Consider the following 15,650-nt stretch of genomic DNA (forward strand, 5'->3'; position numbering starts at 1 on the left):
CACACGTGTCCACCCAGTAGCACCGTGTGGACTTACTGAGCACTCCCTGTACGTCAGTGCACCCCTACCCAGGTGGGAACTTTCTCATGTGGCCCATTTCACAGAGGTCAACACTGAGGCTTAGGTCGGCGAGCCCACCTGAGGTCCTGCAGTGTAGGGCAGAGCTGAGCTTCCACCCCGAGCTCTCCAGCTCCATAACCACTGACGACCCACCACCCTCCAGGTACCTCTGCAGCACAGTCCCCAGCAGAGTGGCCAGCCCGGGTCCGAGGCCATCCTCCTGGCCTGGCCAGTGCGTGGCTCCGGCTGGGCCCAAGGTGGGGTTTTATGGCATCCGCCCTCCACCCTGTGTTTCCACCCCGGGGGCTGGAGAACCGCCCGCTTAGGAGCCGCAGCCTGGCCGGCACCCAGAGCCACCCCATGGCCACCCAGGGACTGAGGCGCCTTTCTTCCTGCCCGGCGACAGCAGGGACTGAAGGGGCCTTTGTGTGCACAGAGCCCTGCAGGGCAGTGAGCATCTGCCCGCGGGGCATTCCTGCGGCCAGTCCCTGCAGAGCCAGGTACGGGCCACCTGGGAAGCTGGGCTGAGGGTGGGACTCAGGCTGGATGGGCCTCAGTGCTGCTGGTGGCCAGCCCCACTCGAGGGCCCCAGCACAGGACCCAAGGAGCATGAAGAGAGGAGGCAAAGGCCTTGTCTGGCCTCCATCCCCATGGAAACCTTGAGGTGGCCCCCGGCCTCAGCAGCGTGGTCTGGACGCCAGCCAGTGTTCGGTTTCCACCCAGCCCGTTTTCCCCTCTTCACTCGTCAGCTCCATCAGCATCTGGGTTTTCTCCAGCTGATTGCACACAGGGCCTCCGGATAGGGGTCTGCCCAGCAGCAGAGACTTCGGGGGCTCGTGGGGACACAGGCCTGCTCAACCCAGACCCAGCAGCCCTGCATCCCAGCTCCCTGCTCTGTCCGGGCAGAAAGGCCAGGGGTCAGGAGCCTCGTGGTGGAGCCTAGAGCTGGCTTAAGGGCCGCTCAGCTTTCCCCATTCCCCAAGGGCCTCCACCCTGAGGACAGCACCCCTCCCTCCCCCAGCAGCAGAGATGTGTGCAGAGCTTGTCCCATGCCTGCGTAGTCAACAGTACAAACTCCTCCTAAATCTGGCTTGGACTGACACCTCCTCCAGGAAGCCTTCCTTGCTTGACTCCCTCCACCTTTCTTACTCTGGATACCTTGTTGCTGTTATAAGAGGTCTCTCTGGCTCCCCAGCCCTCTGGGATGGAGCAGAACTTGCTCTTTGAGGCAGATGACCTCGAACTGTACCTCGGCTGCCCCAGGTGGTAGATGCATAACCATGGGCATTCCCCTCCTCTCCGTTCCTTCATCTGCTCCATGGGGCATTGTCATTGTATTTTCACTCAGTCTCCTGCTTCCCTGTCACATGGTGGGACTGGGGCTGTTTGAAGCTCCACTGGGTTTCCAGGTCCCAGTATCAGGCCCAGCATAGAGCAGGTGCTCTGTCAGTGTTTGTTGGATGGGACGACAGATGGCTGGACGGGTGGATGGAAGGAGGGGGGTAGAGAAGGTAGATGGATTGGTAGATGGGTGGGTGCGTACTTGGGTGGGTGGATAGGCAGGTAGATGATGGATGGATAAATGATGGGTAAATGGGTGGATGAATGGGCACATGGGTGGATAAATGGATGGATGAACGGGTACAGGGGTGGATGGATGGATACATGGGTAGATGGGTGGATGATGGACAGATAAATGGTGGATGGGCGGGTGGGTGGATGGATGGATGAATCCTGAGTGGTTGGAGGGATGAGTGCGTGCCTAGGTGGATGGGTAGATTTGCCGACTGCTTGGCAGGGTCATCAGGAGGATTGAGTGAGATCGAATGTAAGCTGAGGCTTTTGTTAAGGACGTACCTGATGAGGGAACAGGAACTCGCACCTGGCATTTACCAGTCCTTACACTGCACCAGAAATGCTGGTGGCATAGTGGTTAAGTGCTACGGGTGCTAACCAAAGGGTCGGCAGTTTGAATCCACTAGGCGCTCCTTGGAAACTACGGGGCAGTTCTACTCTGTCCTATAGGGTCGCTATGAGTCGGAATCGACGGCGCTGGGTTTGGTTTTTTTTTTTTTTTTGGTTACACTGCACCAGGTCCTGGGCCCTGGTTTAATCACATGTCATCCCATCAGCTCTGGGAGTTTGATCCTGTTACTGTCCCATTTCACAAATGGGAAGACTGAGGCACAGGGAGATTAAGTAGCTGGCCCAGGGTGACGGAGCCAGGAGTCAAGCTCAGGCAGGTGCCTCTGGGCTCAGAACCCAGGCCCTCAGCTCTAGGGCCCTCCTCTTGGTGACCGAGATAATTCTGGGTTCTCAGTGAGCTGACAGCGCCTGCTGGAGCCGTTTGGTGACGACTTTCTGTGCCTACAGGACAGAAGCTGCTGGACTCGCTGGCGGAGACGTGGGACTTCTTTTTCAGTGACGTGTTGCCTACGCTGCAGGCCATCTTCTACCCCGTGCAGGTGAGAGGCCCCGCAGCGAGGGGAGCACATCTGCCCACACCATGTGGGACCCCAGGGTGGCGGCGGGAAGGAGGCAGGCCTGCTGTCCCGTTTGGCCGTTCCTGGGTGTCTCAGCCTTGCACGTCACCGGCCATCTCTGAACCTGTTCCCATACCTACAAAACAGAAACAAGGACAGCTCCCTCTTACAGGCCCTGTAAAACCCAAGCAATAAGGCCCGGGCCTGGCACAGTAGGCGCTGTGTGTGGCAGTAACCCAGGAAGCCATAGTGCCCTCTCTCCTTAGGACAGGGGTCACCTGGGGGTGAGGATGCTCATGGGCAGGGGAGGAGGAAAGAGGTGGAGGGAGCCCAAGGGTCAGCGAGTCCACCACCCCCGCCCCCGTGACCCGCCCAGAGCTAAGGACATGGGGGAGGAGGAGTGAAGCCGCTGTTAAGATGAACAGCACACACCCTCACACGCAGCACTTCCTCCCCTGCCCCGACCTCCCAGAGCAATGTCAGCTCTGATGAGCTGAAGGACCCAGTCCTCTCGACTGCCAAGTCGGCCCAAGACCTCAGACACCAGCCTCAAGCTTGGTGGTCTCCACGACACTCTCACTTCTGAACTGCTGGCTGCAAGTTCAGGGGTCTCACACTACCCTTCAGGATGCCAGCTGCAAGCTCGGGGGCTCCTCTGGGCTCCCTCACTCCTGACCTGCTGGCTCCCACCACTCCCTCGGGTTTGATAATTCGCTAGAATGACTCACAGAAACCATGGAAAGTGTTGTGGGTACAATTACAGTTTTACTGTAGGAAAAACGGCACAAATGAAGAGATACATAGGGTGAGGTCTAGGAGGGTTTCATGTGCCGAGCCTCCAGGTCCCAAAAAGGGATATGCTGCCCTCTGCATCAATGTCTGTCACCAACCGGGAAGCCCAGGGAGCTTCCATGTCCAGCGCTATAGCTGGAGGTCTCTCAGCTCCCAGCACCTTCTTCCTGAGGTCAGTCCATACCATGAGGTGGCCTTTCTGGTCTGGCCAGCCCTCACCCCCAGCCTGCCTCATCGCCTCGCCCAACCTGTCACCTAGATGTGGTCTAGCGTCCTCACCAAAGACACTTAAATTCCAAGGCTTTCTAAGATATTATGTCCCAGGAACCAAAGGCAAAGACCAAATACTTGGGGTGAAGTTAATGTAAACCCCTCACCCACTGATGACAGCACTGGGGTGGGGTGGCACATCCTGGGTCCACAGGGCAAGGAGCCGTCGGTGCGCCAGCTGGCCCTGCTACACTTCCGGAACACCATCACGCTCAGTGTGAAGCTGGAAGACGCGCTGGCGCGCACCCATGCCCGTGTGCCGCCAGCCATCGTACAAATGCTGCTGGTGCTACAGGTGAGGGGGCACCTGGGCGGTCGGGATGCATCAGGTCAGGCTCCCCAGAGACAGAGCCCCAGATGGCGACACACAGAAGAAACTGGAGGAGGGCAAAGCACGGGGCGCAGGACCCAGACCAAGATGAGGTTCCGGAGACGTCTAGCCTCAGCCTAGTCCACAGGGAGCGTGGGAGTGTGCAGGGCCCCACAGGTTGGCCACTGTGGGCAGGGGCTGGGCAGAGGGCCTGGGTGATGTTCTGGTATCTGTCTGTTTTAGCCTCCTAGTACTGCTGTAACAAAAATACCACAAGGGGGTGGCTTTAAAGAACAGGAATTTATCATCTCACTGTTTAGGAGGCTGGAAGTCTGAATTCAGGGCGCCGGCTCTAGGGGAAGGCTCTCTCTGTTCGCTCCGGGGGAAGGTCTTTGTCTTACCTCCGCTAGCCCCAGCGTTCCCTGACTCCTTGGCGATCTCCATGTTTGTGCTTGTTCTTGTGTCTAATCTGCTTTTTATAACTCAGAAGTGATTAGGTTTAGGTCCCACCCCACAAAGATTAAGAAAAAAAAAAACCACTGCTGTTGAATGGATTCAGCTCGTGGTGACCCTGTGCCTTACAGCGTAGAACTGAGCTCCGGAGAGTTTTCTCGGCTGTAATCTTTATGGAAGCAGATCACCAGACAGACCTTTCTTCTGAGCTGCCACTGGCTGGGTTTGAACCACCAACCTTTTGGTCAGTAGTCGGGCACAGACCTTGCCATCCAGAAACTTCTACAATGATAGGGCCTCATTGACATGACAAACCCCTATTTTCAAATAGGATCACATCCACAGGTATAGGGGTTAGGGTTCCAAGAAGTATTCTGGGGACACAAAGTGCACTGGCTGCCAGGTCTTCTGTGAAAAGCCCCAGCTAGGGGAGTTGAGCTGCAGGGCCCGGGACAGAGAGAGCCCATCACAGCTTCTCCAGCCCTAGAGCCCGGAAGGGACGGAAGCCAGGAGCTGCCTGCCCAGTGCCTCGCCCACTCAGGTCTTTCCTGGGCAGCCAGCAGAGCAGCTGGATGGTGAGGGGCTGCGGCCATGGACCCTTCACACAGAATGGGCTTTGCAGTCAGGCTGACCCAGGTTTGAAGCCAGCTCTGCGCCTTCCCACCTGTCTGCCTTCAGGCAAGCAGCTCCACAGGGCTTTCAGCTCCATCAGCACCTCAGCTCCGTCAGCTCCACAAGGCTTTCAGTGGCTGAGTTTTGGGAAGTAGATTGCCAGCCCTTTCTTCCGAGGCACCCCTGGGCAGCCTTGAACCTCCAGCCTTTTGGTTAGCTGAGCATGTGACTCGTTTGTACCACCCAGGGACTCCTTAGATGTTGAGAAGGTCCCACTTTAATTGTATGAAAGTTTGCTGTGTCCCCAGCATGTGGTGGTGGCCAGGCTTCTCCTTGGCATGGTGCTGCTGCCACCTGGTGGTCATCATGCCGCTGGCAGCTTCCCACCTTGTCCCACTGGCCCTAGGCTGGGCAGGCTGACTATGGAGGCAGAGGACAGGGTGGCTGACTGTGGAAGGGACAGCCTGGGCAAGGGCGCCTGACCCCTTCCGTCCTCTTGCAGGGGGTACACGAGTCCAGAGGCGTGACTGAGGACTACCTGAGGCTGGAGGCACTGGTCCAGAAGGTGGTATCACCCTACTTGGGCACCTACGGCCTCTACTCCAGCGAGGGTTCCTTCGCACACTCCTGCATCCTGGGTAGGTCTCCCCTGGGCCAGGATGGGGTGGGGGCATTACCTGGAACTAGGGTGCCCTTTCTGCCGTGACCATCAGCCTCCTTCACCTCTGTCTAGGGTTGGGGGGTGGGCAAAGCCTCCCAATGAACAGACTGGCAAACTGAGGCCCAGGGAGGGGAAGCAGCCTGCCCCACAGCAAAGTCCTGGCCAAACAGGATCAAACTCAGGATTAGCTTTCTCAGTCATTCAGCACACCTGTCCTGATGGCCACCCTGCCCCACTGGGGCTGAGCACATAGAGATAGCTCCCTCCTTCCAGGGCTGAGGGTACCCAGTAGGCAGACACCATGAATGGTGTTGAGGGGGCTTCCTGAAATCCTGTGGGGGGGGGGTGGGCTGCTACCTCCCACTACCTCTACCTGCACTAGAGCTGAACAGGTGAGGGCTTGGCTGGGCAGAGTCACCTGGAGCAGGAAATGCTGGCTTGTCGTTCAGGGAAGTCCAGTGGTTTGCCGGGCTGGGCGCAGAGAGACAGGCCGGGAGGGGACCTGGCGGACGTCCTGGGCCGCCTGGCGTGTCTGGCAGAGACCAGCCAGCCTTGCTCATCAGACGGTTCGTTCATTTAGCACCACTTGATCACGTGTTGGGTCAGCTCTCTTCCTTGGGGCTGGGGGCTCAGCAGAGACCAAGGCAGGCCAGCCCCACCCTGTGAGCTCACAACTGACCGGGGATGGGACCAATCAGTGATCCTTCCCAGGTGGTCTGTGCAGGAAGGGTGCACAGGTGACCTGAGGGTGGTAGGTGAGGAGCCCAGGGGAGGCCTCACTGCAGAGGTGACCGCTGAACTGAAGGACGGGGAGGAGCCAGGCTTGGAAAGAGGTGTGCGTGGAGCAGGGCTGGTGGTCAGGGGTGCCAGGGCCCCGGAGTCCGGCCCACCCCCAGGAGGGCTGTGCGGGGAAACATGCCCCCGCATCCAGAGTGGCTTCTTGATGCAAGTATCCCATCTGCCCACTGGGCTTAGCTCGGGCAGGACCCCAGCCCCAGAGAGGAGAGTGTTGGAGCCTCTGAGCTCTCAGGCCAGGAAAGGCCCGGGAACCACTCGCCATGCACAGCCCTGCCCTCTAGTGGCCACGGTCTGGAACTGCAGGGTCCTGGGTGGGAGCCTAAACCCTTCTCCCTCACCTGCCTGGCCTTAGCCCACCCGGACCACCGAAGGGCCTCCTCACTGACTCCCTGCTTCTGCCCTTGCCCCCAGTAGCCAGGGAGACCCATCTACAGTGGCCAGGCCATGTGCCCCCTGCTGGGACATCCAGGGCTCCATCACACTCAGCATAAAATCCCCAGGCCTCACCTTACCCTGAAGGGCCCTCACCTCCCCTCCTTCACTGTCAGTCACCTGGGTGGGTTGTCCCCCCGTCCCCCTCCACACTAGGATACCAGGGAAACAGCACAGAGGTTGGGTGTCTTTCTGGGGTCCCAAGGGCAGTAACTGGCAGGGTGGAGACGGGAGACTCACACCTTGGCCTGCCCTGTGCCACCCCCACCAGAGCAGGTGGAGAGGCTGGGACCCCAGAAGAGAGGGCTTGTCAAGGCCACAGAGGGAGGGGTCTGGTGTCAACTGGGGAGAAGCCCATCTCCTATCCCTCCCTCTGGCGGTTCCCTCCCTCCCTCCCCTTTCCTCGGCCACTGCCACAGGCCACAGGCCACAGGCCACTGCCACATTCCACCCGGTCAAGCTACCCCACAGAAGTGGGGTGGGGCAGAGCCTGGGTCTGCATCCTTGTACCTTGTCACTAAGGAGCCATGGTGGCACGGTGGTTAAACACTCAGCTGCTAACTGAAAGGTCAGCAATTCAAACTCACCAGCTGCTCCATGGGAGAAAGATGTGGCAGTCTGCTCCCTTAAAGATTACAGCCTTGGAATCCCACGTGGCAGTTCTATTCTGTCCTGTAGGGTCACTGTGAGTCGGAATCAACTTGACGCCAACGGGTTTGGTTTGGGTTTACATTGTCCCTTCCTGCAGAGCTGGAGTGCAGTAGGCGCTCTGCGTTAGGGTAGCCTCTGGCCTGAGGGGCGGCCTGGGTGTGCTGGGGCACAGGACCAAGCAGGCAGTGGCTGTGGAGGGGCGCCTGCCTGGCCTGTACCTCCACCCACTCGGGACACCTTGCCCCCTCTGCCCCTTCTCTCCGCAGAGAAACGCCTTCTGCGCCGCTCGCGCTCTGGGGACATCCTGGCCAAGAACCCCGTGGTGCGTTCTAAGAGCTACAACACGCCGCTGCTGAACCCGGTGGCCGAGCACGAGGCCGAGGGGGCCGCAGGCGGTGGCACCGGCATCCGCAGGCACTCTGTCTCCGAAATGACATCGTGCCTCGAGCCCCAGGGCTTCGCTGACGCAGCCCCCCACTCGGGGCCCTGCCCCAGCAGACTGTACCCCCCGGCCCAGGCTGCCGAGCAAGGCCTGGACCCTGCCCACAGCTCCCCTCCCACCTCGAGCCCCGAGAACCTGGTGGACCAGATCCTGGAGTCCGCCGACTCGGACTCCGAAGGGATCTTCATTGACTTCGGCCGGGGCAGCGGCTCTGGAGAGTTCGAGGGGGCCGGGGGCCAGCAGAGCGTCGTGTGAGGGACGTTTTCACCGAGCCCAAGCGTGCATGTGTGTGTGTGTGTGTGTGTGTGCATGCGTGTCTGGTGTGTGTGTGCAAGAATTTTTTACTCTGCCCAGTCCTCACCGGTCTCCTGTCGGCCTTCCCTCTGGGCCCCGTTCACTTCCGTATTCCGGAATCATCTTTGTGGGGAAACGACCCGCTGCCCCTGCTCGGCCCAAGCCACAGCACCCCTCCATCCGGGCGTCCAAGTCACTGACCCCACCGACCCTCACGTAGCATCTCTCAAGTGCACATCCGTCAACTTCGTGCCCACAAGGTGGGGTCGGCCACTTGCTCCCCACCTTCCTGGCCACCCCAAGCCCCCGAATGTCCACGCTTACGGAGAATGGGAATCCCAGGGGATTCTGTCTGCCCCAGCTAGGCCAGGCCCCAGGAGGCCTCTGTGCATGGCTCTGTCCCAGGACCCTCTGCTGGTGGCCGTGGGATGGGAAGGGCAGAATAAAGTGTGTCTGCCCCTCTCCTGTCTCTTGACTGGAGGGACAGGCCTGTCCACAGCATCTAGGCCTTGGCATCCTCCTACCTCGGGTTCTCTTTCTAGCCCTGATGGCACAGCTCGGAGGTCACCAGAAAAGCAGATCTCAGAAGTGGTAGGGGCCCTATAGGGGGCAGGGGGCAGGGACCAGCTGGCAGCCCTACTGCAGAGGTGTCTGGCCTCTGATTTTGTCCCCTGCTTTGTGGGTGCCAAAACTGCTGCAGCTGAGAGGGCAGAGGCAGGACCTGCCTGACCCCAGGTGCTAGGGTGGAGCTTTCGAGAAAGGGCTTGCTGAAGACATGTGGTCGCTGGCCCCGGGGCCCACTCTGCCCCACGCCGTCTACCCGAGCCCTGGGCGTGTTTCCTGCATCAGCTGACCAGGTGTCTCCTGTGGGCCGAAGACCACTGACATCCGGGCCTGGGAAACCACCCAAGGAGGAGGGTGAGGCCCAGAGTGTTCCTGAAAGTCAGAGGACCCTGCAGGCCAGCTCACAGCAAGGTCCCTAGACCCACAGGGTCAGGAGCTGACCTGGGGCAAGCTTCTCTGGATGCCCCTTTCATGAAGCCCTGGCCCGTGTGGCCTGGGGAGGAGGTGGGGGGGGCTCTTTCCTGGCACAGGGCTGGCCTCTCACTGGGCGGGTATTCCCTGGGGGGAATCAAGGAGGGTATGCCAAGCATGAGCTGGGGTCAGGGTGATGGGCAGGGTTGGGGTGCCGTGAGCAGGTGGTCGGGGAGGAGGTCCCAGAGTCACAGGAGGAGTGGCCTGCCAACATGCCAGAAGACCCTGTGGACAGTGAAGCTTGTATGCATATGAGGGTGTACGGTCAGCAGACCCAGGAGGCTGCCTGGTGCTCCTTGGTCCTGCTGTCTGTGACGTGGGTGCAGGACACCATCTCCCCAGGGCTGAGGACACTGACCTGGGGCTGGAAGACGTGTGGCTCGAAGGGCCGTGGGAGTGGACCCTGCGGCTCCAGGCAGGCCCAGCCCGGCGTCTGAGAGAGCAGCCCCCGCTCAGGACCTGGCTCGGCCAGAGATCCAGGAAGTAGCCATATGGCCTGAGGACCGATGAGAACTCGGCCTCTTGGCTGGGCTGCAACGTTTCCTCCAGTCCTGATCTCCGCATTTTAAAGATGAGCAAACCTTATCAACTGGATTCCTGGGGCACTATCACATGACCACTAGCGTGGTGGCTCAAGCCACAGAAATGTATTCTGTCATGATTCTGTATGCCAGAGTCTGAAATCAAGGTATGGGCAGGGGTGGTTTCTTCTGGAGGCTCTCACCTAGCTTTTGGGGGTGGCCAGCATTCCTTGGCTCGTAGCTGCCTCATTCCAATCTTTGCCTGCATCATCACGTGGCCATCTTCCCTCTGGGTGCCTTTTCTGTCTCTTATAAGGACGCTGTCATTGGCCTTAGAGCCCACCCTAGCAGTCTGAATTGTGGTGTTGGCGAAGAATATTGACTGTACTGTGAACTGCCAGAAGAACAAGTCAGCCTTAGAAGAAATACAACCACATTGCTCCTTAGAAGCGAGGATTAGTGAGACTTTGGCTCTCTTACTTTGGACACATCATCAGGAAAGACCCATCTCTAGAAAAGAACATCATGGCTGGAAACCCTCCATGAGGTGGATTGACACAATAGCCAGGATGGTGAACTCACAGCGATGACTGTGGAGATGGCACAGGACCAGCTGGGCAATGTTTTGTTCCGTTCGTCAGGATTGCCAACTCAGTGGCAACAGCTGATACTCTATGATGTGGTCACAGTCCTAACCACTCACATCTGCAAAACCCGATTTCAAATAAGGTCACGTCCTCAGATTCTGGGTGGATATTAATTTGGGGGACACTGTTCAACCCACTGAGCTGAGACTCATTCAGGGTCACCCAGTTAGCAAAGGAGGCAGAGAATTCAATCCCAGGTCAGCAGGACCCTAGAGTGCACTGTGACCCCCCCCCCCAAACTGCCTCCCCATTGTCTGACCTTGGCTTTGGCTTGTGCTGTGTCTTGACTGCTTCCTCCCTGAACTAGGAGTTCCCTGAGAATTGAGGAGGAAAAGGACCCCTGCCAATAGATTGTGAGTCCCCCCAAATTTATGTTGAAGTCCTAACCGCTCCCCCTTACCAGTAATTATGACACTGTGTGGAAAGAGGGGCTGCCTGTTGTTGTGCTAATGAGACCACATCAGAGCAGGGTGGGTCTTTAACCTAGTCACTTCTGAGTTCTAAAGAGCAGATTAGACACAGACAGAAAGGTCTGCAGTTCGAACCCACCAGCTGCTCCTAGGGAGACAGATGTAAAGATTACAACCTTGGAAACCCTAGGGGACAGTTCTAGTCTGTCCCAGAGGGTTGCTATGAGTTGGAGATGGCAGTGGTTTGTAGACAGAGACACACACGGGAAGATACCAACAAGCCCAGGAACGTCAAGGATTGCCAGCCGCTTCTAGAAGCTGAAAGAGACAAACTTCCTCTAGAACCAATGCCCTGTTTTGGACTGCTAGCCTCCTGAACTGTGAGAAAATAGGTTTCTGTTCTTTAATGCCACCGCCTTGTGGTATTTCTGTTACAGCAGCACGAGGAGGCTGAGACCCACCCCCAGGACAATGATACTTTTTTCTAACCTCCTTCGAGCCAGTGGCATCCCAAAAGGTCAGAGTCAGGAGCGCTTCTCCTCCAGCCACCCATTTTACAGGTGGGGAAAGTGAGGCTGGAGGAGGAAAGACCGTCCAAAGTCTCATGGTGAGGGCGCTGAGTTGGCCTAGGACCGAGCCCGGGTCTCTCCTGTCTACCACCCCAGATGTGGCACCGTACCCGCTCTTCAGAGGACTATCACACTCTGAAATTCAGGGACAATATAGGAATTGTGGGGCCAGAAGCCTACGTGATGTGGGAGGCTTGCTTTAAAAGCAGAGCGAGAAAGACAGTGGTCCTAACCCTTTGAAGCGAAGCTATCTTACATTTGCAAATTTTAGGACATATGAACACGTGGCTGGGGCCTTCCCTGTGAGCACCTGGCTAGGGCTCTCCTGAGCCCAAGAGCTGGCCTAAGGTTTTAGCTTCATGAGCTCATGGTAGCCCCGCCACCCCTGCAGAAATGGGTTATTTATTGGTGTACCTCCCGCGTAACCTCACACACGGCCATCACCAGTCCACCAGTGGACGCTCGCGTGTCTTTATGATGCTGAACAAAAGGAGTCCCTGGTGGCACAAACAGGTAAGTGTTTAACCTAACCGAAGGTTGACAGTTCAAACCCACCCGGAGACACCTTGGAAAACAGGCACCTGCTTCTGAAAGGCCTTGAAAACCTTATGGAGCACAGTTCTACTCTGACACACATGGGGTCACCATGAGCCGGCATCGACTTGGTGGCAGCTAGCAACAACATGATGCTGAACAGGTTTCAGCGGAGCTTCCAGACTAAGACGAGCTGGGAAGAGAGGCCCGGCAATCTTCTGAAAATCACCCCATGGAAACCCTATGGATCACAGCAGTCCAATCCACAGCCTATCATGGGGATGGCACACAACCAGGCACCATTTCCTTGTGCCTGGGGTCGCCACGAGTCGGGCCAACTTGACATCAAATAACAAGAAGCCTCCCCACCCACAGTGGACAGTGGACGTTCAGCCCCCTCAGGGCAGGAAGCTCAGCCTCCTGTTGTTCCCGCTGAGCTCCCAGCCCTACAATACCTCCTTGGGCTGGGCTAATTGTGTTGGCCTCAGTGAACACTTGCTGAATGAATGGAATAATCAGTTAATGGCTGATGAGCAGCAGAACCAGGAGAACTTCCTGCCCTGAGAATGCTTCACGTGCCTCTTCAGGGCTGGGGCTCAAGAAACTGTTGAATTTGTTTTTTGTTTTGTTCATTTGTTTGCTTTACGTTCCTTCTCCATGTTGTCCTCATGAACACTCACTCCTTGCCTCTCCAGCTGTGGCCCTTGGTCCGGCAGCATCAGCACCACCTGGGTGCTCATCACAGATGCAGACTCTCTGGCCCTGAATCTGCGTTTTCACCAGGTGCAGTGTCGTAACATTTGAGAAGCCAAGCTCCAATCCACACCCAACACTGGCTTCCTCTCATTTTGGAGGCAGAGGCTCCAGTAAAACAAACAGAAAAACAAAGCAGTTGCCATGACGTCAACTCTGACTCACGGCGACCCCATGTGTGTCAGAGTAGAACTGCGCTCCATAGCATTCTCGATGGCTATGATCTTCCACTAGCAGATTGCCAGGCCTTTCTTCCAAGGCACCTATGGGTGGATTCAAACTGCCAACCTTTTGGTTAGAAGCCAAGCATTTAAACCATTTGCGCCACCCAGAGACTGTCTAAAATGAGAAGTCCTTTTAAATAACCCAAATCAACAGTGCATCAGACAAAAACAGCCCATAAAGCAGAGTGGGGAACGTTCTGTACTGGGCAGAGGGGGGACGCTGCTTCGTCCAGCAGCCGCCAGTGCTGGGTGAAAACCAGGTTGGCAGAGGATGCGGAGAGTCGGTACCCGGGGAAGATCCCGACGGGAGTGAAAAGCTTTATTTTAAAAATTCATTCACCTGAGAGCTAGGTTGTGTGCTTCTGCTGTCCACCTTCTGAGTGCATGGAAAGGCTGCATTTCCCGGTTCTGTTGGGGCTGGGAGGGCAGTGTGATCACTCCAGCCAATGAGCTCTGAGCAGAGGAACTTAGGTCCCTTTGGAGGTAGAATATCTGACCACCAGGAGGAGACCCTCCCCAGCTCACTTCCCTTCTGCCGGGATGATTAGCCACACCCAGGTGTGACTGCTCCAGAAGGTGGAGTCCCTAGGGATGCCGACAGGTGACGTGAACGAGAAGCAGGCCGGTGTGAGTCTCAGCCCCTGAGATGTGGGGGCTGCTTGTTACTGCGGCATAACCCAGCCTATGCTGACTAATAAACCCCTCTTTCCCAAACACTCCAGAGGAAGTCCTTGCGTGGGGAGAGGCTGATAATGGAGTCTAGCATTTTATCACCCCCGCTTTGTGTTAGTTACCTAGTGCTGTTGTAACAAAGACCACAAGTGGGTGGCTTTAAAGAATGAAAATTTATTTTCTGGCAGTTGAGGAGGCTAGAAGTCCGAATTCAGAGTGATGGCTGTGGGGAGAAGTCTGTCCTTGTCTCTTTCAGCCTCTGGCAGCCAGCAGTCCTTGAAGTTCCGGGTTTGTAGGCTCATCTGCCTCTGTGGTCTTCAGATAGAGTCTGTCTTCCTAGTGTGTCTGCTTGTTTGTCTGTGCCGATCTGCTCTTTCATATCTCAAAAGCGATTAGGTTGAAGACACACCCTACATGTTATCAGGAGGGACCAGTCCCTGGAGAAGGACATCGTGTTTGGTAAAAGGAAGGGTCATCGAAAAAGGGGAAGGCCCACAATAAGATGCATTGACACAGTGGCTGCAACGACGGGCTCAAACATAGCAACGATTGTGAGGATGGCGCAGGATCAGGCAACATTTTGTTCTGTGGCCCATGGAGTCGCTACGAGTCAGAACTGATTCGACGGCACCTAACAACAGCACCACCAATAATGGCCTTACTAACATAACAAGGGAGACCTGGGGGTACAGTGGTTAAAGTGCTGATCAAAAGGTCAGAGGTTCAAACCCACCAACCACTCCACAGGAGAAAGATGTGGCAGCCTGCTTCGGTAGATGAGAAGTAGACCAGCGTGTGTCTCAGTCCCTGAGGTGGGGGTGCTTGTTACTGTAGCGTCACTCAGCCTATGCTAACTAATACACTCCTCTTCCCCAAACACTCCAGAGGAAACCCTATGGGGCAGTTCTACTCTGTCCCATAGGGTCCTTATGAGTCAGAATCCACTCGAAGGGCAACAGGTTTTAACATAATCAAGAAAATCCTATTCCCAAGTGGGATGATACCCACAGGTATAGGGGTTAGGATTCCAACACATATGGCGAGAGGCACAATTCAATCCTTAACACCCCTCAAGAGCAGAGACAGGAGCCCTGGGTTCCCATCCTGAATCTGTCACCACCTTGCTATGTGACACTTTCATGCTCCAGCAAGAACCCTTCCAGGTATAAAAGTCTGTGACAGGCAATATTGCACCATAAACTCACAGAGTGGAGGTGGCAAGGTTGTAAACGCCTCTATTCCCATGGTCCTGAGGAAGGAGCTCTGTGCAGTTGACAGCATAGCGGGCAGACATTTACTTAATGGGTTTTGACCTGAAGGTGATAATGATTTAATAATAAACGGATGGTTTTAGTCCCAAGAACCCTTCTCATTGACAGATGTTGGCAGAGAACTCAGAACTGCTCTAACATCCCGTAAAAAACTATAAAAATGTATCACCAACATCATCCACAAGGAGACTCTTGTGCTGACATTTCTCCTTTTGCTGTGAGGATTTGTGTCCTTTTGCTGTGAGGATTTGTGTCCTTTTGCCGTGGGGGTTTGTGTCCTTTTGCTGTGGGGATTTGTGTCCTTTTGCTGTGGGGATTTGTGTCAGCCCGTGTTTGGCAGGGAGGGGGCCTGGGGTGGCATAAAACATGAGGACTGGACAGGGGTCTTGGTCGTAAGCAACCGAAGCAGATTCTGGCTGATGAAGTAGAGAAGTCGTTTGTTAAAGAAGGCTGGGAGCTCTGAGTATTGGCAGGAGGGTGGGAGAGCCAGGCTTGAGATCTAGCTTTGTGCACACTCAAAAAATCCTAAACTGGGCTTTGCTAGGTGTATTAGTTATCTAGTGCTGCTATAACAGAAATGCCACAAGTGGATGGCTTTTTATTCTCTCACAGTCTAGGAGGCTAGAAGTCTGAATTCAGGACGCCAGCTCCAGGGGAAGGCTTTCTTTCTCTGTCAGCTCTTGGGAAATGTCCTTGTCATCAATCTTCCCCTGGTCTAGGAGTTTCTCAGGGCAGGAATCCCAGGTCTCAAGGATG

At 56.3% G+C, this 15,650-nt stretch overlaps 1 protein-coding gene across 4 annotated transcripts in view; it reads left to right on the plus strand.

Annotated features, from left to right (window-relative positions):
• PRR5 (proline rich 5) overlaps window positions 1-13,814 on the plus strand; it is an 81,065-nt gene extending 67,251 nt beyond the window's left edge. For 2 of the 4 annotated variants that reach the window (XM_049884628.1, XM_049884627.1), the window contains 4 exons: window positions 2,434-2,525; window positions 3,760-3,900; window positions 5,483-5,618; window positions 7,789-13,805. In XM_049884628.1, the coding sequence (XP_049740585.1) occupies window positions 2,434-2,525; window positions 3,760-3,900; window positions 5,483-5,618; window positions 7,789-8,219 (800 nt within the window). In that variant the 3' untranslated portion in view covers window positions 8,220-13,805. Of the gene's footprint in view, window positions 1-2,433; window positions 2,526-3,759; window positions 3,901-5,482; window positions 5,619-7,788 lie in introns of all 4 variants that reach the window. The other 2 variants (XM_049884629.1, XM_049884626.1) reach the window with 2 other exon arrangements.
• The last annotated feature ends 1,836 nt before the right edge of the window (window positions 13,815-15,650 follow it).

Source organism: Elephas maximus, chromosome 4 (genome assembly GCF_024166365.1).
Source record: "Elephas maximus indicus isolate mEleMax1 chromosome 4, mEleMax1 primary haplotype, whole genome shotgun sequence".
Classification (NCBI taxonomy): Eukaryota; Metazoa; Chordata; class Mammalia; order Proboscidea; family Elephantidae; genus Elephas; species Elephas maximus.